This window comes from Stegodyphus dumicola, chromosome 4 (genome assembly GCF_044657685.1).
Source record: "Stegodyphus dumicola isolate Sdum_Otavi_A_Nest chromosome 4, ASM4465768v1".
Lineage (NCBI taxonomy): Eukaryota > Metazoa > Arthropoda > Arachnida > Araneae > Eresidae > Stegodyphus > Stegodyphus dumicola.
The window spans coordinates 153,273,169-153,298,447 of NC_140771.1; the positions used below are offsets into that span (position 1 = coordinate 153,273,169).

Below are 25,279 nucleotides of genomic sequence, written 5' to 3' on the forward strand. Positions count from 1 at the left end.
CTGACAGATACTCTTCCAATTCACTGCGTGCCGCGGCGTCCCCCCCCCCCCCCGCACCACAGAGCAGCGTGAAATTGATAAACAGATTTCGGAATGGTTAGAGAAACAAAGGATATACCTTTATCCATTTTTTGCAGCAATTCCACTTTTTGTTTAATGGACTTCAAAACATACTTTTGCTTTGTAGATCCTTTACATATTAGTAAATATATATCAGAAATTCTATTTGACATAATCAAAAGTTCAAGCTTACTTTTATAAAATTACTCTAACAGTCTGCAAAAAATAATAAGCCGGATTCAATTCGAAGATTAAGGAACAACGCAATCTTCAACATTAACTGAATTAAATAATTTTAGCTTAGCTTATACCGTCCATTATACATTAAACGCGCACGCGTAAACGTATTACGCGCATGCGCACACGCATATTCGCTGCCGTAAAGGTCTTACGCGGACGCATGCGAAGAAATTTTGTAGCTTTGAGGTCTGGATTATAGATCATTCCGGATTATGGGTGTCCGAATTAACGACTTTTGACTGTATCAGTTTAAAATGCTCAAATTTCAGTATACAGCACCTACAAAAGTTTTTAATCAGCTCCTGATGCCACACTTCTGGGGCGCCAAAGAGTTCTCGTGTTGTACAGTTGCAGATTTTGGACGATACCCGAATAGTCCTAGTAAGCCGGCCGGATGTCCAGATCTGTTCTCACTTGTATATGTAGAAACATAGAAAATGTTCTGCATAAAGATCATATTGTTGCATTAAAATAAAGATCTAGGATTAATCTTAGTCAAGTTTCATTAGGATTAAAAAATTATATGCACTTGTTACTAAGAAAGTAAAAAATGTTATATTTAACAAAATGCAGAGGAAAGTAATTGATGCACAAATTTTGTAGCTAATGTAAGTTCTGTATAACTGCAGTCGTGTTATATATTTAGATGTACATACATGTGTAAGGATCACTTCAGTATTTAGTAAATCCTCCACGAGCTGGGATCACAACCTTGCAGCAGTCAGGCATAGAAGATATCAACTTTTGAATATAATCCTAGCCAGTTTCATGGATACAAACTGTAATAATGCTTTCCTACAGCTTAATCTTAGTAGCAAGATTCTTGGCAGAAATTTTAGTACTTATTATATGCCAATAATTTTTAGTGAGATTCAGATCAAGGCCATTTCCTTGCCAGTCCAAAATTTTAATACTAGGTTTTGTCAGATAGGCATGCACTTAAAAGGACGAAATGGAGAAAAATGACTTTTGTAATATCCAAAAATATTTTTGCAATTTCCAGTAAAATGATCCCGATAACTGTGTTTAAACATTCCTGCAAGATGTGGGTATAAATTGATGTATTCATAATTCTAGTAACAAATTTCAGGTATCCAATCCCTTTAATGGATGTGCATTGTCAGACCATTTGACTCATTGGTAATTTTGCAGTAGGCAATATGCAGTTTGAATGATAAGCTTCACGTTTACATCTCCGAGCAAATAGCTTACTGTCTGATCTATGTAGTTTGGATTTAGATACATCCGAAAATGTTATTCAGTCCCATGGAACTTTTGTCTGTGAGTAGTGATGAGTCGGTACTACCGAACCGGGTATTTTGTAACAGGTACTTAGTCGTAACGGGTACTGAAAATCGGTACATCCAAGTACCCATTACTTCAGTACTGAAATCGGTACTTTTCGGTATTCGTTACTTCTGTACCGAAACGGGCACTTTTTGGTAGTCGTTATTCCTGTATCAAAATGGCTACTTTTCGGTATTCGTTACTTCTGTACTGAAACGGGTACTTTTTGGTGTTCGTTACTTCTGTACCGAAACGGGTGCTTTTCGGTATTTGCTCCTTTGTAACGAAAATATGCGTCTCTTCTCGGTATTTCGGTATTCAATACTGGAGGATGATTCGATGAGGGTTCAGTTCACTTCGGTTTTGGTACGAGGACAGTAGTATCTGGTTGTATTTGCGAAAAGGTGATATGCGCTCCTTGTGTCCATGAATGACCTTGAAATAGGGCATGGAATGGCTAACGTGAAAGGGGGGAACTTCCGTTTCGTTCATCACGGAGACTAGAGTTTGAGGTAGTATAATTAATTGCCTTTGTGTGCGCTGGAGGACGAGTGTGAAATAGTGGAAATTTTTAGAAAGGCCGTTCGTTGTGTGTGTGGGGAATAGTAGCAGTTGGAGTCACTGTCGCCGGCACTGCGCGCTTGTGATTGGTACCGACTCCTCTACACCGACTATATAGTCAGGAGGGAAAGGGAGGGGAGCGCTAGATGATTTGCAATCCGAATTGTGCATATTTTAATTTTTCATCGTTTGTAGGATAAAAACTGCGTGGATCTGAAGTGATTGATTTGGTAAGTTGCTGTTGTTGGATTGGTGAATGGAATCAACTACCAACTAGATTACTTGCTTTTCCTCAACATATTTTTAGCATAAATCATGAAAAATATATTTCGTTTGCTTGCTTAATAGGGCAACGTAAATCATATGATCCTTTTTAAATATGATCCTTTTTTATCCCTCTGTACCTACTTCAGAAAATGTCACAGCATCTAGTGGATCATTAAGCCAATCAATATAAAATACAGATGCAATTTTAAACTTTTCTAATGAAAGAACAAAGATAACTGACCCACTTATGATAATTCTTCCCCCTTCTAAAAACAGATTTTCATCTCGTTAAAAACTAAACTCAGGACACGTGCCTAACGCAGGATTGTCAATGCCTGCTTTACCCCCCAGGACGTGACAACGCTCCTCCGATAGGAAGAAAGGTGAACTTTGACCTGGCAGTCTGAATCTTTTCTTTTTTTTTTCCCTCCCTCTGGAGCTTATATGAGGGGGGGGGAACTATCGAATGGAACACCGGAAATTATCTGGACATGTTTATGTAAACATACATCTCCCTCCCTTTTTTTCCTTTGCATTTTTTGCTTTTTCATGCCTGATTAATAGAATCATTAGGCAATATTGCAGTTACCCTTTTCACAGCGTAGTGCTGATTTTAGAATTTGTAGCTGGAGTGAACAGCGGAAGTCGTTAATAGAATTTTTTGTATGCTTATCTGATGATGCTGATGACCATCTCCCAACTTCGTCCCTTTTCCCATAAGATTCATTCTTGTCTCGTACTGGTGAGTATCGGTACATTATAGAATTGCTTAGTCTCTATCAGTATCTTACGCCTCGGGGGGAAAAAAAAAATTGAATTACAAAATGTCTAGTAAGAAAAGGAAATTCAGCTTGGTTTGGCAGCACTTTTCCTATACTAATGAAGAAGAAAAAGTTATGTGTGACATTTGTAAAGACCTTTTATCCATCAAAGGTGGTTCAACAGGAAATTTAAAAAAACATTTGCAAAAGAAGCATCCTTATGTAAATCTGCACGAGAAACTCGCTTTGCCGAATCAAGATGTTGATGATATTGATGCCGCTCCAACCCGTTCTGTCGTCACTAGCCCTGCAGATGGTGGGCAACCATGCACATCCCAGCAGACTACACAACTTACGGTAGACAACAGTGTTTGTGATATTGTTGGTGTATTTTCACAAAAATCCCAGTCCAGCATAATGCAGTTTGTCCAGAGAAACACGATGGATGTACATAAAAAAAAGTAATCGATCGCGCACTGATCAAAATGGTATATAAGGATTTACAACCAATAAGTATCGTAGAAAATGAGGGATTCCGAGAATACTCAAAGGCTTTGAATCCAACCTATTCCTTACCTTCACGGAAAACGGTTTCTAAATCCTTGCTTCCTTCTGCTTATGAAGAAAAAAAGAATAGTTTAAAAAACGTTCTTAGTGCTGTACAAAATATCTGTGTGACTGTAGACTGTTGGAGCAACCAAAAAGCTGAAAGTTACATGGCCGTGACAGGCCATTTTATTGACGAACACATGCAAAGGAAAATGGTACTGATTGTCTGCTGAATTTTTGATGAACGTCATTCAGCCAAAAATCTTGCAGAAAATATCATACACATTTGCCAACCATATTTTCCGATGAAAAAGGTGTCTTTAATAGAGACTGACAATGCCAAAAATATGATTAACGCTGTCGACAGCGAACTAAAGTTAAAACATTTAGGATGCATTGTACACTCTCTCAATTTGGCTGTCACAAATTCTCTAAACGAGGTTAACGACCTTCTAACAAAAATTAGTGATATTGTGATAGTTTACAGGAGAAGTAATATCGCTGCAAAAAATCTGCGAAAATATATGTGCTCTAGCGAGGAGAGAAAACATTTAAAAGTCATATTAGATGTGAAGACTCATTGGAACAGCACGTTTTATGTGGTAAAACGTTTCCTTGAACTGAAAGACGCTATTCGTTATGTGCCAGAATGGGAAAGTGTCCAACATCTTTGTGACGTTTTGAAACCTTTTGAAAAGGTGACTTGCAAGTTGAGTTCGAAAAAATACTTGTCAGCATCTATGGTGCCTGTGTTAATCGCCGGACTTAAAAAAATCTGTGAAAATCTGCTTAGTAAAAGTGTTAATGAACAAGTACAAAATGTGGTACTAGTACTACAAGGTGAATTGGGTAATAGATTTACAATTATCGATTCAAGAGAAGACATTGCTCAAGCCGCTTTACTTGACCTCCGAATAAAAAAATTGGGGCTCAAATGTGATGTCGCCAGAAAAATTGAAAGTGATATTATCTGTGAGTTATCGGTAGTTGCACAAACTACCCATAATGTTGTTGGGGATGATGAAGAGATAGACGAATCATCGGTTTGGTTCGAGTTTGAGAGTAAAGTTAAAGACTCTCGAACTTCCATCAGCAGACGCGGCGATTGACAAAGCTGCGGCAGAAGTGAAAAGATACCTGCAAGAGCCCATTATTTTCAGGAAATCTGGAGTGGTGGGAAAAGAATAAAAATGTATTTCCTAATTTGTATGAATTATCACGGAAACAATTAAGCCTTGTGGCTACTTCAGTGCCATGCGAAAGAGTGTTCTCTAAAGCTGGATTAATACTGAATGATCGGCAAAACAGTTTGAATGGACAAAAGTTGAAACAACTAATTTTCTTACATTATAATTATAATATTTAATCATTTGTTGACCTTCTTAAAATTCCAACCTAAGTTCAGCTTAAAATGTTTATTTCTATGTTTATTTTCGCTGCATTATTTTCAAAACTGTTCCTGGGAGTCAATTATTTTATGCTTAATTTTTTGTTACATATTTTAAGTGGTCTTATATAAAAAAAAAAAAATAAAAGGAATTAAATGCCTAAAATTTCCATAAAGTTAAAAAATTTGATACTTTTATAACGTTTTGCACAGCCTATCAAAGTTTTATTTGTTTTAATTAAATGAAATATTACATTCAAATGTCAATTTCTTAAAAAAATATTATTTTGAAATTATATTTAGATTATTAATATAATATAAAGTTCTACAGTTCTATTATTTACTTAGCTGTACTCACATATGTTAAGTTCTCATATGGTTGAAAGCATGCTATCTTATTTTCTAGTGTTTAAATCATCTTTAATTTAAATTTTTATATCGAATGTACTTATTGAATTCATATAATGCGATTTTAAAAATATTTTTGTTGCCTTTTGCTTTTACAACATCCATATATTACGTTCTCGTAGTTTTAAAGACATGCTGCCTTATTTCCTAATGTTTTTAATAATCTTTCACTCAAAATTCTTATGTCGAATGTGCTTTGGCTGTAATTTGAGTTTTAAAAATATTTTTTACTATTCAACCATGTGTGCTCTTCAACCATGTGTAATGAATAAATGTGTAAATTTTATTTTATGCCAGTATTGTACAATTAAACACACAAGGTCATTTATGTTATATTTAATGTTTAAATTATCTTACTTTTTTATTCAGAATTTTAATATATATAGGGAAGAGTAGAGAATAAGAGATTTATCTTTTTTAAAATTTGGTAGCTTGAATAAGTTTTATTTCGCAGTGGTTACTGAAGGTCGTTATCTTATCTATAAGTGTGATAAAGGTTTGTGATTATTTTATTTCTAGACCCTACGCACCCCTATGCCCTTTACGACCGAATTGAAGGTATTAAATGACTTCTGTGGTATGTTATAAATAAAAAAATATCATGTTAAAAAACAGATTGATCATTAAATTTCTGATATTTACTTAGGAAACTGCATCCTATCGAGTTGCTACACAGCTAGTTATAGTTAATTTTCTATTTTAAATTTATTGCGACATTTTTACTCATAGTATAGTGTTGCATCAAAATTTCTATTTTCCAATTTTTTTCCCTTTGTTTCCCTCCAACAACACAACACAGCCGAAAAAAAAAACATAGTGTACTCTCCCTTCCTTCAATATCATACAAAGAAAATCTTCCGACGTTTTTCAAGTATGCAAGTATGCTCATTTGGGGCTGTCCATAAATGATGTCACACTTTTCTGCAACATTTTGGACCGCCTCCCCCTCTTTGTCACAAAGTGTCACACTTCAACATAGCCCCTCCCACCCCCCTTTGTCACATGTCACGCAATATTACGTAAACTTATACTTGCAGTTCAAAAACGTAGCACTACGTTATAGATCATATTTCAGACTTTATTTTTAAATTTAAACTACCGTATTTATGCGAATCTAATGCGCATCCCCATTTTAAAACTTTAAATAATAAAACAAATTTTTGTCGGCGAATGTAATGCGCATCAATGGTATGAGGAATTTATTGAATCTTATTTTATACAACAATGGATTTGTATATAAACTATCAATCAATGGTATGATAATTTTATTTAAATTTAGATACCATATTTTATACAACAATGGATTTATACATAAAGTAGCAGAACATAGAATTAACCTATTAGTGAGCTATTGTTATGTGAAACAATTATTGTTAATTACCACTACCGTATATACGGTACATATCGTAAAGTATGAACATGAAATAAATCGTAACATTTCTATCTAGCTAACAGTTTCTACAATCAGTGATTAATAATAGTAAACGTCTTTATTCACTATTTTGATGATAACTTCCTTAGTCCCCTTCTACGTAATGGAGGCATATCAAACCAAATTGGCGTCTCGTCAGCATTGCCTATTTGCCCCATTGAAAAATTCTTTTCCTTCCGAAGTGTGATGACATACCACTAAAATGTTAGTAGTTTTCCCTCAAAATCTGCAGGAAGCTTTTGGCATATTGTTGTACGGCGTCTTAGAGATAAGCCCATCCGCTTCATCAACCGATCCACCCATCCATGGCTAGCTTTAAACTCTGGTTTCGGTATTCCAAGAACTTCAGCCTTCTCTTTTGCTTTATTTCTTATAGTGTTACTAGTCACAGGTTGACCATTCTTCCTCCTATCACATACAAATTCCAAAACTTTTTCTTCAATTTAAGGGTGTCTTCCTTTGCGAGTGCCAGTGAATTTCTTTCTACTAGTTTTAGTTGCAAACAGTGCCAATTTCTGTTGCCGCCACAAGCGAACATTGCTCTCAGCTACGTTTAACTCTCTCCCAGCCTTTCTATTGTCATTTCTTTCAGGTTAAAGAATTACTTTACGTTTGAAAGTAGCGTCATATGACATTCTTCTCTGCTTGCCCTCCATTTCGTGACTACGTACTCTGCAGTTTGTATCCTCTGTGCAATAATGTGTCAACCATAAATGTAGTCGAGAAATACAGTAATCCATTGTTACGATTTAAATTTGGTTGACGTCATCGGCGAACTTTGCACTCGAATCTAATGCGCACCCCAATTTTGAGTACTACATTTGGCCAAAAACGATGCGCATTAGATTCGCGTAAATACGGTATATGTTTTAATGACATCTGTAAATATAACAATAATAATGATTCGTGCACTTATTTTGTATGAAATAAGAGAAAAGTTTACAGCAAAAAACATAATTAATACACAATAGCAATAATAAAATTACAATTTCTGCCGCTACCCTATTCACAAAACCTACTCTGAATGCCTTTTTTTTTTGGAAAGAAAGGAATGTAAGTTAAAAAAAAAAAAAAAAAAAAAAAAAAAATCACATGAAAGTTGTTTTCGCCCCAATTAAGGAAATATCTTCAAATTTTGGTAATTTTAAAATAACTTCAAAATTCAATCTGCTGATTTTAAACATTTTTATTTTAATCAAAATATGATGTCGCACTTCTTGTTACCCCCTCCCCCGCCTTGTCACAAACTCACAATTTCACTAACCCCCCCTCCAAATGTGACATCATTTATGGACGACCCCTTTCACGAAATTGATAGAGCACCCATCAATTTTGCTGCACCTGCACACAAGACACAACCGAAAGCGAAAATGTTTCCATCCATCCACTTCCTCCCAACCCCCACTGGCCATCAAAGACAATCTACACAAACCCAACACCAGAAACAACCCGCCGCGCTCTCCTGCTCCTCAGACACTTCCGTAGTTGACATGTTTTCTGATATTCAAAATCTTACTCCGTACAGATAAAATCAAACACGTGGTGACGTGGCAGAGTTCCTTCAATGCGCAAAATCGTTAGCTGCGTATTTCGGTACTCCAAATCTTTACTAGGGCACTTCAGTACTCCATATCATTACTAGGGTACTTCGGTACTCCAAATCATCACTAGGGTACTCCGGTACAGCAAACCGTTACTCTGGTATTTCGTTACTTACCAGATTTAAATTGATGATCTATAATCTGGAAAAAAAAAAAAAAAAACTAATCCGGAATCGCCAAAGTCCCAAAGAGTCTGGATTAAAGACTTTGTACTGTATCTCTTTTCCTAAAGTTTTAGGAGTTAGATCCAGCGGGTGTGGCTGCAAGTACTGTTTCTAAAAAAGAAAGTGAGCAAAAGCCAAGGAAAATTCTTAAAGCTAAACATTAACGTTGGGCGCCACTTTGTGAAGGACAGTCGTTTTAGATAAGGTCATAGAAGAGTCTTGTATAGTGTAACAAGTATTTATTAACAGGTTTAAGTTACACTCGGAAATTACGTTTAACTTTAAGAAAATTACAGAGCAAGAGTCTGGTACAATCTATCAAGTTAGACGCTTGGCTTTTACTGAAGTACTTCTCTGGCTACTCACCAGTGGGCAGCCTTGTTGTCACATTTAGTCCAACAGTTTATGGTTACAAATGAATTTAAAAATGTGTTTAAGTAAAGGAAGTAGATATAAATTAGCTAAAATATCCGGATAAATTTCAAATTACAATGCTACATAAATATTTTGTAGTGTTGTGTATGGTTTGTCGCTTTCAATGTACCGTGTGGCCATAATTAAACTGAATGTGCTCACAGTGTTCTGTAACGCGATCTATTTGCGAGAATGACGCCACATTTTGTAGGAAGATTAAACAAGACGGGGGACAAAAGACGGGATCGCACTACAGAACACTGTGAGCACTGTCAGTTTAATTATGGCCACCCAGTATAATATTGCTCTAATACCTTTTTTAAAACTGATGTAATAAATTATATTTCTAATTATCTATTCTTTTTAACTGCAAGATTTTCTTATTTTGTGATTTTAATAGTGTTTGTAAAAAAAAAAAAAAAAAAAAAAAAAAAAAAGTACGTACCTAGAATTATTGCTTTTATTTTAGTCTTAGAATGATATTATAAGCGAGAAGTTTTCCATTGATAACCACTTTAATTTGTTCAATCCCCATCTGCTGATAGATCGTTGATTGTTTTTCATTGATGATCCTAAAAAGCTCTTAATTTCGCTATATAGAAATGTCTACAAACCCTGTAATTAAGTCAGTAAATATTTATTATTAATATATGTTAGTTAAATATATGTCTATACATAAAAAATTCAATAGTTTAATAATTATTATTAATTAATGTAATATTTCAAGTACTTTTATTAATTTCTTTGAATTATTGGAATTTTTTGCCAGTTTCAACTAGTGACAACTAGTTTCTGCTATTCACAAAGCCAAAAACTGTGATTAGAGTTAAATGTGAATAAAAATTTTTCTTTTAATTGTATAAAACAGGATACGTAAGTTCCTATTATTTCTCCTCAATTTATTACTGCTGTTCAAGTAGTAGTAAGTTTATCTGTTTCATGAACAAATTATACTTTTTTTTTCCTTTAATTGTATGTATAATTAAAAAAAAAAAAAAAAAAAAAAAACTACAAGTACTACAGGGTTCGTACGGTCCTTAAAAGTCCTTAATTTTTTCAAAAATGATTTTTGGTCCTTAAAAGTCCTTCATTTTGGCCGAAATGAATAAATGGTCCTTAATTCTGCTCATTTGACATTTCTTATCATTTCTAGTGATTGCCATTCTAAGTAAATTACGATTTCTCATGAATATGGAATTAAAATTACACGGCTCTTAACCAATCTGTTGGTGGATTTGCGTTGCCAACGATAAAAAAAAAACAATTAGCTACCCGAACGAAAGTATCGGTGTCTGATTGGCTATTCACCCAATCTTTCGAAACAGGTGTTATCCATAAATTTAGGCAGATTGTGACGAAAGCGTGAAGCCGGAAGTTCTTTAAGAGGCGAAAGTGATGATGAAGGTGCTCGAGAAGAAAAAAAAAAAAAAAAAAAAAAAAAAAAAGGGGGGGGGGGGATTCTGAAAATATTTGCCAAAATTAGAGCAATCCCAACCTGGAAGCCCACTACCCTTCCGACGCCAATAGGAACGAGATGCCTGGAAAGTGCATTTTCAATAAACTGTGGCTTCATCAAGGTGACTACAAAGACTGGATATTGATGGATGGCAATCCTTAAATGTGGTCTTTGTCTGAAACAAATTGAAATTTCTGGAATGGGAGAGTCAGCGTTGAAAATTCACATGAAAATTAAGTTTCTTTTTATCATTTCAATTTGTTTTTACATGGTTTTGCTTAGCTTAATTTCTGTGTTTGTTTCAATTAAGCCATAAATTAATTTTTTATCACCTTCTACGGAGTTTATTCTCTTTTGCACATATAGTAATATGTATGGGATATCGGGATTATGAGTTTATTTCTGCAGAGGGTCTGTTATCGATTTCGCGGGAAATCTGTTGGCTCCATTTCGATTTTAGGACGCCAAGGGCAAATTCGGTAACGCTAGCCGAGAAAAGTGAAGTTCGGAAATACGTTTTGAAGCATCAATAGACAATTAAGTATTTGGTTTAAACCTATGTTGTTGATAGTAATGCATAATTTTTGCTAATGGCGATACAATTATTAGTTGAAAATAACTAACTAATTAAAAATTTTTTAATATTTTTAAAGCTGAAAACAACTAATTGAAACTAATTTTCCTGAATTAACTAGATGCAAAATTAAATTTCATGAATTACTAAAGTTATTGGGTAGAAGTTTAACTGAAAATATACATTCCGTATTATATATATATAATATATTTATACAGTACAAAGACCAAGGTCTGGACTCGTCGGGATTTCGGCGATCCCAGGTTTGAGATTTTTCCGGATATTAGATCATTTTAAATCTACTAAGATGGCATGTAGAAATTATAAAATTGAAAATATGAAATCGTGATTTATGAAATAATGAAGCATTTATGATTTAAAGGGTATCAAAATTTACAAAAGAAAAGAGCTTAATATTTATATGTTTACTTTATTAAACATTTCTTTCAATGTGAGTTGTTTGATTTGTTTTCTCTGCTAATACGGTAGACTAATACTATAAACATATAATTTCTTGTTCAGTTATTAAGTTCCATTGTTCAAGTCCTGTAATTGCTGTGTCGAGAATTCCGAATAACCTGTCAATCAAAATTTTTTCTCGTTCAGTAACCTCTCTGTTACTTTCTACACTATTGGTTGCTGTATTTTCTGGATTTAGAACCATACTACAGATTTCGCCCTCCGTTAATTGATTGATGATTGGGCATTGTCATCGCAATGAGAAACTTCTGTTTAACTTCGCTAAATTCTGCCGCCTGGTGCGGCCATGCGAGCTCTGACGCTGGTTCTAGCTTTATGTGAATAACAAATCAGTTATTCTTAATTCAAATAGCACTAAATATAATCGTTTGTCCTATGAGTATCATTAACAAAATCTATTTTTAGCATAAGGAAAGAAATTTCTGCTAAATCTCCCCTTGTCAACATTTTAGCGCATTAAACTTAAATCTGTAATCGGATAATACTCTGTTATTTGGCGATTCATCACTCAAGTTGTCATCTGTTGATAAACATGCGGTGATGAAAGCAAAATACAATAAATAATGATTCGCGATTTCGGCATCAAGGATATAAAATATTAGTTGGTGTAAAATTAATAAATGTTTCGGTTTGAGATTATGCCAAGCAGATATGCAGCTATGGAGTCAAGTTACTAATCACACAAATTTATGCTAAAATAATTATTTCTTCGATAATGAGATATTTTATTTAGCGCCAAACTGAGATTAAAAATCGGGATTTCCGACATGTTTTTTTATGATGAGGAAAAAAATCTAATGCTCGTGCGTAAAGCATACCCCTTCCCTTCAAAAAAGCCCTAAAAAATTGGTTGGTGGTGGCTTTGAGGTCCGGATTTTAGATCATTCCAGATATTGGATGTCTGGATCTCGGACTTTGTACTGTATATATATACATCTTTCAAAATATAACTTACCAGTATGGATTCACTCTTTTAAAATAATTCTACTTTAATTAAACTTAGGAGATAATATAATCAATTAATCAATATTGTTTAGGAAATAAATTATATATATATATATATATATATATATATAAGTAAAAAATGTATATTTTCACTATTCAAGTATTCACTGTGACAAGTATTCTTATCTTGTCACATAAACAGGCCTCTGTGGAAAGGGGCTTCTCTGTAAATAAAGCAATTGAAATTGAAAATTTAAGTGACTCATCATACATTTTTCAAAGCGCAGTATTTGATTACATAAAATTTTCTGGAGGTGTTCTTAATATCGAAATTAATAAAGAAATGAGATCAGCAGCAGCTTCTGCAAGAAGTGGAGTTCCTTATTTAGAAGTCCAGTATTTAGAAGAACGTTCAGTATTTAGAAGAGCAAAAATCTTTAACTAAATCTGAAAATTCAAAGAGGAAAAGAAATATTATTGAGGAAGAAATTGATTATATGAAGCAGAAGAAAAGATTTCTTCAAAGGGACGTTAAAGATATTAATGAAGAAGTAGATGCTTTAGCAGATGAAGCTGAGAACAGCAGGAACATTGATTTGTTTATCAAAGCAAATGAACTTAGAATAGTTAAAGAAAAGGAAATAGACATAAATAAATTAGATGTTAAAATAGCTGAAAAGATTTCAGATTTAAAAAAAGCACAAATGTTTTGTATCTTTTATTGTACAGTTTATTATTCTAGTATCTTTCAAAAAACGAAGGAAATAAATTGTATGTTTACAAATCAGTTATTTTAATCTGCAAAATATTCTTACATTGTGATTATAATAGTAGTTGACTGTGTTTAAATAATAATCATGTAAATCTCTAAAAGAGTGACTGTTATTAGTGTAAAATACACTTATACATGTTTTTCAAGAAATTATGTTCCTAATTTAATGTTACTACTTCATAACTTGTAGGGAGTTAGTTTAATTTTCAAAATTGTTTTATGGTAAGTATTAAATTGAATTTAATAATAGTGCATAATACACACTTCTGTTAGTTTCTTAAAGTGAAATTACAAGCACGAAGTCGGTTGTATGGATAATTGTTTTATTCTATTCATTTTTTTGTTTGCTGATAGGTCCTTAATTTTTTCTTTGATGGTCCTTAAAAGTCCTTAAAAGTCCTTAATTTTCATGTAAGGAAATGTGTACGAACCCTGTACTAGCATTATAGTATTTAATAATAAAAGGTGAAATTAAAAAAAAAAAAAAAAAAAATCCAAAGTAGGTTTCTATCTATTTCAGGATGGACGTATTTGTCGACTGGCGTTTTCTGTCGTTTCAGAGCGTTTAGATTTGAGCAAGAATGAAACTTCTAAAGCGTAAGTATACAGTATTATTCATATTCTTTTTCCCCTCTGCTCTGCTCCCATGATTAGGTTATATAATTTTCTAATGTTAAATGAATTTTTAACAGCTTGAATTTAAAAGGATCTAGTAACTCAAATTCTACTACTCGAACAACTGCACCACGTAATAGAGGTCGTATAATGCGCACAACTAGTGGCAGAGGTCGAGGAAGTGGTGTTATAATGGGATCTTCTAGGCCTGTTGTTCCTGCTCCTTATGTTCCTGAAGAACTGATATCACAGGTATTAACCATTTGATTTTGGATATTTTTAGAAGGTTTTAGATTAACATTTAATATATTTTATCTTTTTTTAACCATTTCTAATATAATGATATATGTGAATGTAAAGGTACATTTCTTTTTTATATTCATGTAACACTGTATGAATCAAATATCAGGATGTATATGTATTGAATATAAAAATAAGTTTCTTTTCTTCCTTCCTTGTCCTTAAAAAGGAAGTAAATCGTAGAAAGTTTCTGGCATCATATTTCGACGAAAATATCCATTTTCACCTTTAACCCCTTCGAGCCGGGTAGCGAAAATGCGCGCTTATCGCGGAGGCCGGCAGTGTCTTCCGCGAGCGTCTCTCCAGGGCCGGGGGCTTTTTTGCTACTAAGCCTAAATCCATGAAATTTCCGAAGTATCAACGCATTGTTTAATAATGCTCTACAGAGTATTTAAACGGCTTATGCTTTATAGATATTTTTATATATATACTTTAATTACCTTATTTCTTGTTTAAATGCATATTTTACACATTTTATTTTAATTACTCACCATTTTATGACTTTTAACATTATACATCTGAAAACTAAATATATTACTTAAAATTCTCTTTTTGTATGAAAAATTTTAAAACAGGGATCTACACACAGTCCTACGTTACATTCCTTGAACTCGTAATAACTTATTTGCCGTTTTGGAGGATTTTTCCGGGAATGTGAACAAACGAAGCACCGTCGTCTCATTTTTTTATCAGTCTCTTCTGAACAAAGTTTTGGAAAATGTCTTTCAGTTAATCTTTCAGAATCAATATCTGAAATATTTTGCATCATTTCTGCTATTTCATGCTCTGTTAAACATTTTCGATGCTTCGACATTGAAACGGTAAAAATAGAAAGAATTCACGTCTAACAAGATCTAATTATTTTCTAAAAGCTGAACTGTAAACCGAAATACTCAACGCTTTAGCGCATGTAAAACTTCTACTTACAATAAACAACTACCACGTGCGATTTAAAGAGACGTCATAAATCAAGCCATTTGGAAACATTTAGTTCCCCGTTTGTTTATATAATCAAAAACACGTGTATGTGAGTCATGCTTCTCTCATTTCGAGTAGAATATCTAATGTACATGTATCTGAAACCATATGGGCATACAGTGCCATCTTGTGGCAGAAATTATAGTTTGAAAAACGTTCCAAGGTACTGGCACAAATACGTGACATTCGGTAGAAAACGCAACAATGCTCTGGCACGCCTGCGTGTCGGCCGGTAGATAAGTGTGTTCGTTGCTGGCACATATACGTGACAGTCGGTGCGAAGGGGTTAACGAATGCAATTTAACAATATATTTGCGGGGCATCTGTACATAAGGACAGAATAAAGGATTCTTCCCCCCCCAAAAAAAATATAAAACTGATTTAAAATGAATTCTGAAGAGAATTTTTTGTGGTGTCCGTGTGTATCTCGCATAACTCAAAAACGAGTATTCTCAGAACTTTGAAATTTTGTATATAGGGCTGCTATAACATGTAGATGGGTACTTCATATTTTGGTTGCAATCGCTGCACCAAAAGTATATATATACCGTATGTGACGGCATATAAGACGCACTTTTTTCCCTAAATTTCATCTCAAAAAAGTTACCTGCATCTTATACGTGAAGGACACAGGTTAACTTTCAATACTGAATGCTATTTTTGGCCTGGATAAAGGTCAAGACACACATAACTTTTTCTACATCTGCCATAATTATTTTGCGCATGCGTGAAATATCCGTCGCCAAAAAACACCAAATATCGAAGCTGATGTCGAAGTTCGAACAGGTTCGACGGTCACATTACGTCTATGGAGCCTTTCCTTCTTTACATAGACTTTCTTTGACTCAGCCGACACTCGTGTCGGTATCGGTGCTACTCTGTATAAACGTGTCGGTATCTGTGCTTAAAACTATTTGTTTAAAAAAATACCCTGGAAAATATGACTACAGGAAACAAGAGATTAAACTATACAATTCAGTATAAACTAGGAGTGTTAAACTACGTCAAAGTGCATGGAAACAGAGCAGCAGCAAGGCATTTCGGTTCACCACCTACCGAAAAAATGATACGTACTTGGCGACTGCAGGAAGATCAACTGAAGACTGATAAAAAAACAAAAACATAACCTTCAATGCCCAGCTCCATCTTGGCCTGAGCTTGAAAATGCCATAAAAATGTGGGTGATAGGTAAGAGGAAATCTGGGATAAGTGCTTCAACCAAAATGTTTATCAATGAAGCCAAAGGATTTGCAGAAAAACATGGGAATCAGAACTTTTCAAGGTCTGAGGGCTGCACAAAAGCAATCATTGCACAGAAAATGCCAGCAGATTATGAAGAAAAAGTATTAGCATTTCATAGGTTTGTTATAAATGCACGCAAGAAAACTTCTTTTGAGTTCGGTCAAATAGGAAATATGGATGAAATTCCACTCACATTTGATGTACCATCTAACAAGACTGTGAGTATTAAAGGGTCTAAATCAATAACCATAAAAAACACAGGTCATGAAAAAACCCGATATACGGTAGTTCTAACGGCACAAAATTATCGTCGTTTTTCATATTCAAAAGAAAAACTCATCTGAAAGAAAAACTTCCGGTGGGTGTAATTGTTCATGTTCATCCAAAAGGCTGGATGGACGAAGCTGGAATGAAACTGTGGTTACAGAACGTATGGGCGAGGCGACCTGGTGGACTCTTAAGAAAACCCTCTCTTTTGGTTTTGGATCAGTTAGCACCCATAGAACTGAAACCATAAAGATTAAAGCGAGATAATTAAAAATCCAGATAGCTGTCATTCCTGGTGGACTGACTAGCCAATTGCAGCCTTTAGATGTATCGGTGAATAAGCCATTTAAGGAAAAAGTGCGAGAACAATGGAACAAGTGGATAGGAGAGCTACATCATGCCCTCACACCCTCAGGTAGAATGAAGTGGCCCTCTATAACACAAGTGTGCGAGTGGGTAAAAATATCTTGGGAGGACGTAAAGGCTGAAGTAATTGTTAAGTCCTTGAAGAAGTGCAGAATTAGTAATGCTCTTGATGGAACAGAAGGCAACACATTATTCGAAGAAGGTGATACTAGCGATGACGGAAACAGTAGTGATGACGATATTCTCATTTTCGATGATGATGATAGTGAAAAGGATTTTTATGATTTTGAAAGTGATTAATGTCTAATTTCATGATAGGCAACGTTTTCCTTGAATCTGTGTTTTTTGTTGTTTCTGCTTTATTTTGTATTATGTTTGATTGCTTGCCACTCATTCATTTATTCATCATAGAAATTTACATATTTTGTTCAAAATAGCTTGCCGTTTGTTAATTTTCCTTAATAAAAATATGTTTGGTAATTGCATTCAATGATTCTTTATTTGTCTTTTACTAAAACATCAGAGGGCCCACCAGCGGCCGAGCAGTAAAGTCGCTGAACATTGGTAGTTTGGTCCGAGGTTCAAATCCCGCAAACGGGCTGGCTGCATGGGCGTTTTCGTGGTTTTCCCCATGTGTAATGTGTATACGAGCCAGTTTTCCTTAGAAAGTCCTCCACGAAAGGCATCCCTTTCCCTAGGCAGATAGCCTAGGGTGCTTTGCCATAATTAAATACTTCACACCATACTAAACTTCAGAACTAAAAGAAACCACATTTTAAGTTATTGTGGTACCGCACTGTCGCACGTACTATTGAAACTTTTTTTCCTTGTAAATAAGGGTGCATCTTATATGCCGTCAAATGTGATAATTAAAAAAAGGAGAACAAACTAAAAAAAAAAACCCACTTTTAAGCGGAAGCATTAAGAATATTCTTTTTGTGTAATGATTTTAAAATGCGTAGTTGAAGGCACTGGAACTTTAACAACTTACGATACTGCGTAGATGACCGAGAATATCATAGTGGGTTGAAGGTGGCAGCGTGGAAAGTATGATGATGCAGTTTAGCACAACATATCTTGAAAAATCACAATCTTTATTTTTCATGCATATCAAATCATCCTTTTTCAGACACGATGTTTCCTAATTATATTTTAATATAGTAAGTTGCATTGTGAAGTACAGCGTCGTTTTTAAGCAAGTAAATGGCAGCAGCATACATAAAAAGCATCTTGCTGGCAGGAGAGCTTATGCGGAAAAGGGGTGAGTACCATAGAACTTCAGAGGAAGAAGGGTGGGAGTCAGAAAAGTTTTTCAGAGTTTTGGTTTACAATTAATTTAATTGGACAAGAGGTATCTGCATTAAAATATTACGTAAGATAGAAAAATCTTGAACCTGTTAGAAGAGATGAATTTAGGGGCAGATCACCAAATATAGAATGTTAATTTTGAGGTCGCCAATTATTTTTTTGAAGCAGCTATCATATTTTGTTATATCTTACACATATATATATATCCACTCTATTACTCGGCTCAGTGATCTCAGTTTCTTTATTCTTATATGTTTGTAAATTGCGCATTTTTTGCTTTAAAAATGATTGAATTATGTTGTTCTTATCTTCCAGTTAAGGTTTTTATGCCTTTAATAAATCTCCATGCAATATTAATAAAATTATCAACATTTTAAATGTTGTTTAAGTGCCGCTAAGCCTAATTATTTATACCATGGTGGCCATGTTGGTTTACATTTGATACTGAGCATAATAGTATATTTGTTGCCATTCTAGAGAAAGTAAGCTTCGCAACAACAAAGAGAATTCTTTTTTTTTATTATTGCGAATTAAATCCTGCTTATTATTCAACGAAATAAGTGTTTAACTCTTTCGCATCGAAGTCGCCCCAAACGCCCGAAACGCCTGAATAACTTCCTACCCAGTGCTTTCCCCCCATCACGTTACTGCATTACTCATTGCTTTCAGGTGTTGTTAAATCACATGTCAATCATTATTTTGAAGCTACTAAAAGTAGCTTCCTTGTTTCCTTTGTTTACTGTCAGTGTTTAGCTTTTGATGCCTGAAGTTGCAATCCCATCCCGAGGGGAACTTCACACAGTGTCAAAGCGTCGAAGAAAGAAGTTCTCGCTTTACTTAAGTAAGGCTATTGTTAGCGCTGTAGTATTCAACTTATCATGGGGGAAGGAAAAGCATTCCAGGAGAAATTCTTAGATACGGGTGTTTTTGATGTTTGGGGAATTGAGATTTTGCCCTCTCTCGATGCGAAAGAGTTAAGATTTACTTTAATTTTAAATATAGGTATTTTGAGTTATGTGTTTTTGCCTTGTCGCAAAGAGAGAACTGAATTAATGGAATGAAAAATACTGAATCATCTGTGAAAAACTGTTTCTTTCTTTCTTTCTTTTTTTTTTTTGTTTTTGTCTTTTTCTTAATTTCTTTTATACATCGTTTTAGATTTATTATAGTATTTTAGTAGAACATGTGCCAATGATTAGATTATTCCTCAGATGATATAAATTTTATACATTCTGAGTTATAAAAATTAGCCATGAGATTGCTATTACTCAAGAGATTGCTTTTAAAGATGATGATTTCACATACCATTTAATTGCTCCAGCCATAGATGTACCTCTGAATTTTTGGAATTTCACGAAGTTACGTTTTTCGAGGTTATGAACTTTCAGTGATATATGGCAGTAAAGATCTTCGGATCTCGCACTTCGCTACATAACTGCCGATCTACCAATCTACCATTATAAAAGTGAATGAAATGTAACGCTGTTAAGTGAACCTAGTGCCAGAGTGTCAATATGGTAAACAAATTTAATGAATTTTAAAGAGCGCATTTATTCTGTTGTGGTTTGTTTGTTATTGTCAAAGTAGAGTTAATTTAATCCAATAAGTTCAAATGAAATGCAAGAAAAAATGTGTATAATTTAATATTCTGTACAAGGAAGTTATGTGGTGTATTTTTTTTTTTTTTTTTTTTTTTTTTTTATTATCAACATCCAGCTGAAAAGTATTCATGAGTTGCTGAAATAGAAATAGGCATTTTCTGGCAATACTAGTTTGTGCATGCTTGGATTTTTATCTTCAAATAAGAGGATCATCTTTCTGACTAGTGTCTGTTTTTCCACTGAGTATATTTTTTAGAAGTATGTAAAGCATGCAGGGGCTATCTCCCTAAGGAAGGGATGTCTTTGTGGAACACTTTCTAAGGGAAACGTCCTTGGCGATAGCACTTTTTACATGGATTCGGACCCAGTTTGGGATCACTGTGGGTCTTCCCCCTTCTTTGTGTGTGTAAGGAACTGTAATGACAAAGAAAGCATTTCATTTCTTCAGAATATGGTTTTTACCATATAGTAGAAAAGGCAAAAAATTGCATTCTTTGAAGTTGTATTTCTTAAACGATCAAATTTTATGGATCAAAATTGTGCTTAATGCTCAATTAGTAAATTCTCTGAGGTTTTCATATGTGAACTGCATGCATAGGGAGAACAGCAGCATACACAATGCCAAACTTATGCAGGTCTCGGATGTTTTTTTTGAATGAAAACAGATTGGTGTGTACAGGGGGGGGGATTTACAGATTTCTTGAAAAACGTAATTGCTTTATTATGAATGTTTCTTGCTTTTTTAAGTTAATGAATTCCCTGCTCTTTCATGGAGTTCATAGTATGCTGTCATTTTCACTACAGCTGTTGCCTTTTAGCATATTAGCTTTAAAAAATTAGTTGCAAAAGAGTTGATGACTTTTTTAATGGTGTACGGATAATCAGAACATAAGTTTTTTTAATTAGAAAAGTTAAAATTAACTCTTGAGTTTAAAAAAAAATAGTCAAAACATTGACAAATAATTTTAAAGAACTTTATATGATTTAATATCTGTGTAAAATGAATAGAAATACAATTTTTACTTTGTGTAAAATTAATAAAAACCTAGTTCGTGGCATTTGTGTACATACATGAATGAAAATAAACAAATCATGTGCTTTGTTTAAAGAGATATATCAATGACTGGTACTTTTTTATACCGAAATGGCAACTCCTAAGTATTTTTTTTTTTTTTCTTTTTTTTGTCTTTAGCATAAATATTATGTTTTAATTTAATTTTCATATATATTTTTATTTTTAACTGAAGCAAGTGTCTTTCATATTTCTTGTCGTGGCTGTAGTTAACAGTAATGAAATAAGCAAAAGATAGCACATATCTTATTAAACATAAACTTATATTTTTAGTAGAGTAGGAGATAGCACGTATCTCACAAAACAAAACCTTTTTTTTCCAGTACAGTAGATTCATTACTCAGAACGCATTTTAGTAGCATAACTTTTTTTATAGTGTATGTTATCTTCTATAAAATTAAATCACAAGGTTATCTATTTAAATCTTCATTGTAAAGTACAAAGTCTTATAGTACAGCCTAAAGAAAATAACCAGAAAGTAATAGAAGAAAATCTGATATCCTAATGCATGGGAAATTGAAGTAAAGAAACAATCAACTGTTAATATTACTGAATAGCTATTGAACTAGTTATAAAAAAAATTAGGTATATTTAAAAAATAATTATCCGTGACCTGTTCATTGTTATGTGAAAAGACAGAGTCAGGACGTAAAAACAATGGCAGAACTAGATAAATTGTTTTATCTTATAAAAAATGATCTGACTTTAACAAATGCTAAAACCTTTCTTTTTAAGACCAACTGATTATAAGTGCTTTTATACTCTTTAATACCTTGATTGTTATAATTATCATTTCATATTTTTCTCAAGGCTCAAGTTGTTTTGCAAGGAAAATCTCGCAATCTTATACTCCGAGAGCTCCAAAGAACTGTAAGTTCATATTATTAATTAATTTTACTGTTATGTGTCTATTAATTCACATTTTTGACAATTACAAGCCTGAATTTAATTTAAAATTATTCATTAGAATTTAGATGTTAATCTAGCTGTGAATAATTTACTGAGCCGAGATGATGAAGAAGGGGAAGATGTGGATGACAGTCAAGACTCGTACATGCCAGGGGGTAATAATTTTTGTATTTTGTACTATTTGAATTTTGCTTTTTGTACCAAGGAGAGCTAAAATTAAATGTATTTAATTTTATATAAAAAGTGAAACATTTTTAATTGTCATCATGGCAAGGGGACAGTTTTTTCTCATTTGAAGTCTTCATGTAACAGCTTAATTCCCCCACCCCAGGTTTAAAATTAAATTTAGTTTTATTTAACATTTTTGTCATGAATAATACCAATAAATGTTATTTTATGTTGTTGTTTTCTATAATGCTGTTTTATATCAGATTTAATACTATTTAATTTCTCTGTTAGAAATTAGATTTTATTAAGTAACTATCAGAGTATAAATCAAAACTCAAAGCTTCATATAGATCTCAAATTTTTCTCAGAAGAATATAAATTATTTTTGTGTCATCTTAATTTTGTGCTCTTTGACATTAATTAACTTTTTGAAGCCCAAAATTCCCAAAATGGCCTTTCATTCAAACAACCACAACTGCCCGAAATGACCAAGATTGTGATCTTGTTTCCTTCCTTCCCCTAAGGTATGAAGTTTATCCAACAGCATTGTATCAGTGTAATACAAACAGCTTATAATAAAAAGCCAATTGAAGCTTCTACAAGACAGATAAAGGACAGGGAAGTGTGTTTTGGTAATTGAAGCGTACAGGTTAGCGAAGGCTTTGGTATTCTAAGGGTTAAAGATTTTGTTTAAAAAATATAACCTTTAAAAAACTAGCTTTTTTATGTTGCACATTGTAAGGAAAACTGCGAAAAATTTTACACCATTGGCTAAGAACTGAAATAGGAGGAATATATAATATATAGGTTTTATATGCTTGAAAAATCTCAAAGCAGTCTACTGAAGAAAATAATTTAAGAGTAAATGCTCATAGCTTTCAGCTTTGTACAATAATAATAAGAATTATGAGTAAAGATGGTAATATTAAAAATCTTTGAATTAATTAATATTGTTCCTAAACTAGCTGAATATCAAAGTTTAACTGCATGCTATATGCAATATATATATATTAAAAATGTACAGTATGCAGTATACCTGATATCGAAAAGTTATAATATAGTTTAATTTTTCAAAGTAAAATATGTCTTATAGTACAAAATAACTGCAGGAGACATAATGCTTCATTCTTTTTTGGCGGGGTAAATTTACTGAAATAGTACTGTTGGATTAATGTGATAATTGCAGCTAAGAAATATAGATGATTGGCTTCAAATTTAATATTATAATCAGTTTAGCTGAGTTTGCTTTCCACTGATATCACTTCTTGACAACTTATTCTTCTCCTGGATGATTTGTTTACCTTGTCAAGCAATAAATACTTTAGATTCCAATGTATCATATTCCTCAAAAAATGAGTTAAAGAAAGAAAGAACTATTTTTGTTAACTAATGACAAACAATAATACATGCCTTGAAAGAGCTGCAATTCTCACAGCCTGAACAATCCCATTTCAGTTCTTCCTTTTTTTTTTTTTTTTTTTTTTTGAGGTTTTATGGGTTTTATTTTGATGACTATAAACATTGGTTCTGTAGCCTTGAACACCTGTATGCAGAGTTGCCAACTCTCCCAGTTCAGGCAGGAGACTTCCGATTTTTGACCACTCTTCTATCAACCCGATTTACAACATATTTCTCCGAACTTTCTCTTCTTTTTAAAAATTTCTCATGATTTTTCTGTAGCTTGGCTTAATACTTCGTTATTTGTACTAAACAAAAAGTGATTTTGAGCATCTGAAAGCATTTGATTTTTCTCTATGTTACATATAAAAGAAAACCAAAGTCGTTTCCTTAATGAAAAATAATGGTGTGCTTCTGTTTTGGGAGTGAGAGCATATGTGCTCGAAAATGTATTCCAGTTCTCCAGTGAGCATTGAGCACAATTACATTTCATCTGTAGTATATTAGCCAGTGAGCACAAAGATAAAGGTTCTTATTTTGTCCATCTGGTCACTGAGTGGTTTGAGTGTGCATCCTTTTGAGAAATAGCTTAAGAAATTACAATCTTTTGTTTTAGTTATGACTGCAAAAAGGTAAAACACTCATGTGCTTTTCAAAAATTGTACACAGATGACTTAGCTTCTATTATTTTTTCAAGGATATATAATACATTTGCAATGCATACTGTTTGTGATTGAATTTTTCGATTTCGCATGGTGGAATGGCCAATGTTCTCAAGCATGCATGTACACAAAAATACAAGCACAGTATGAGTTGTATTGGGGGGGGGGAAATGAAATTGTTCTATGGAAACAAAATACCAAAAAGTTATTAATGCAGAATGCTTGTTCTCTCTGCCTTTTCACTGGAGCACAATTTGCCTTAGAATGCATCGGATCACGCTGCAGCTTTATTTAGAAAAATATTTCCCAATAGCAAAATTGCTAAGAAATACTCAAGTGCAAGGACAAAAATGGCTGCAGTTGAGAGAGTAAGAAAAATAAATCTTCAGTTGTTGATTGTATTAAAACATTTCCATTCTGCCTCTATATGGATGGAAGCAATACTATCTGGTCATGAGATTTTTTGTTACTTGATACATATTAGCTTATAACTTAAGAAATTTTGCTTTCTTAATTTCTTTCATAATGTAAATGTAATCTTAATGAATGTAAGTTTATGAAAATAGAGGCTAAACTAAGTAATTATATAAATTTAGCTAATAAATGCTGCATAAATAACAGGTTTTCATGGCAGATCCAAAAACCTGTGCAGCTCAGAGGGTTAATATAGCCCAACTAATTATTAAAACTTTAAAAGAAAATGCAATTCCTCAGTATAATTGCTTAGCTCTTAGTGCTGATATTACACCAGTAATGGTAGGCTTGAAGGCTGACATTGCACGTCTCTTAACACGTTGAGCGCGACGCTTTCTAGGGACCGGCACTGGAATTTTCGTTTGGCTGGCGTCTGTCCGCGGGACCAATAGTATTAAAGTTAAAAAATAAATATAGTCTCAATGAATTAAATTTAGTTTTTAGTTTTTGTGATCAAAATTAGTTTTAATGAAATGTATTGACATATTCTAAACAAAAATACGGCTTAGCTTTACGGCATAGCTCGCTGCCGGCTGAACGGAAAGGACAGCAAATTCGGCT

General features: G+C 33.5%; 1 protein-coding gene across 3 annotated transcripts in view; it reads left to right on the top strand.

The window, feature by feature from the left end:
* hyd (E3 ubiquitin-protein ligase hyd) overlaps positions 1-25,279 on the top strand; it is a 260,665-nt gene that overhangs the window by 20,749 nt on the left and 214,637 nt on the right. For all 3 annotated transcript variants that reach the window (XM_085815614.1, XM_085815615.1, XM_085815616.1), the window contains exons 3-6: positions 13,879-13,955; positions 14,051-14,225; positions 21,918-21,977; positions 22,075-22,171. In XM_085815614.1, the coding sequence (XP_085671740.1) occupies positions 13,879-13,955; positions 14,051-14,225; positions 21,918-21,977; positions 22,075-22,171 (409 nt within the window). The remainder of the gene's footprint in view (positions 1-13,878; positions 13,956-14,050; positions 14,226-21,917; positions 21,978-22,074; positions 22,172-25,279) is intronic.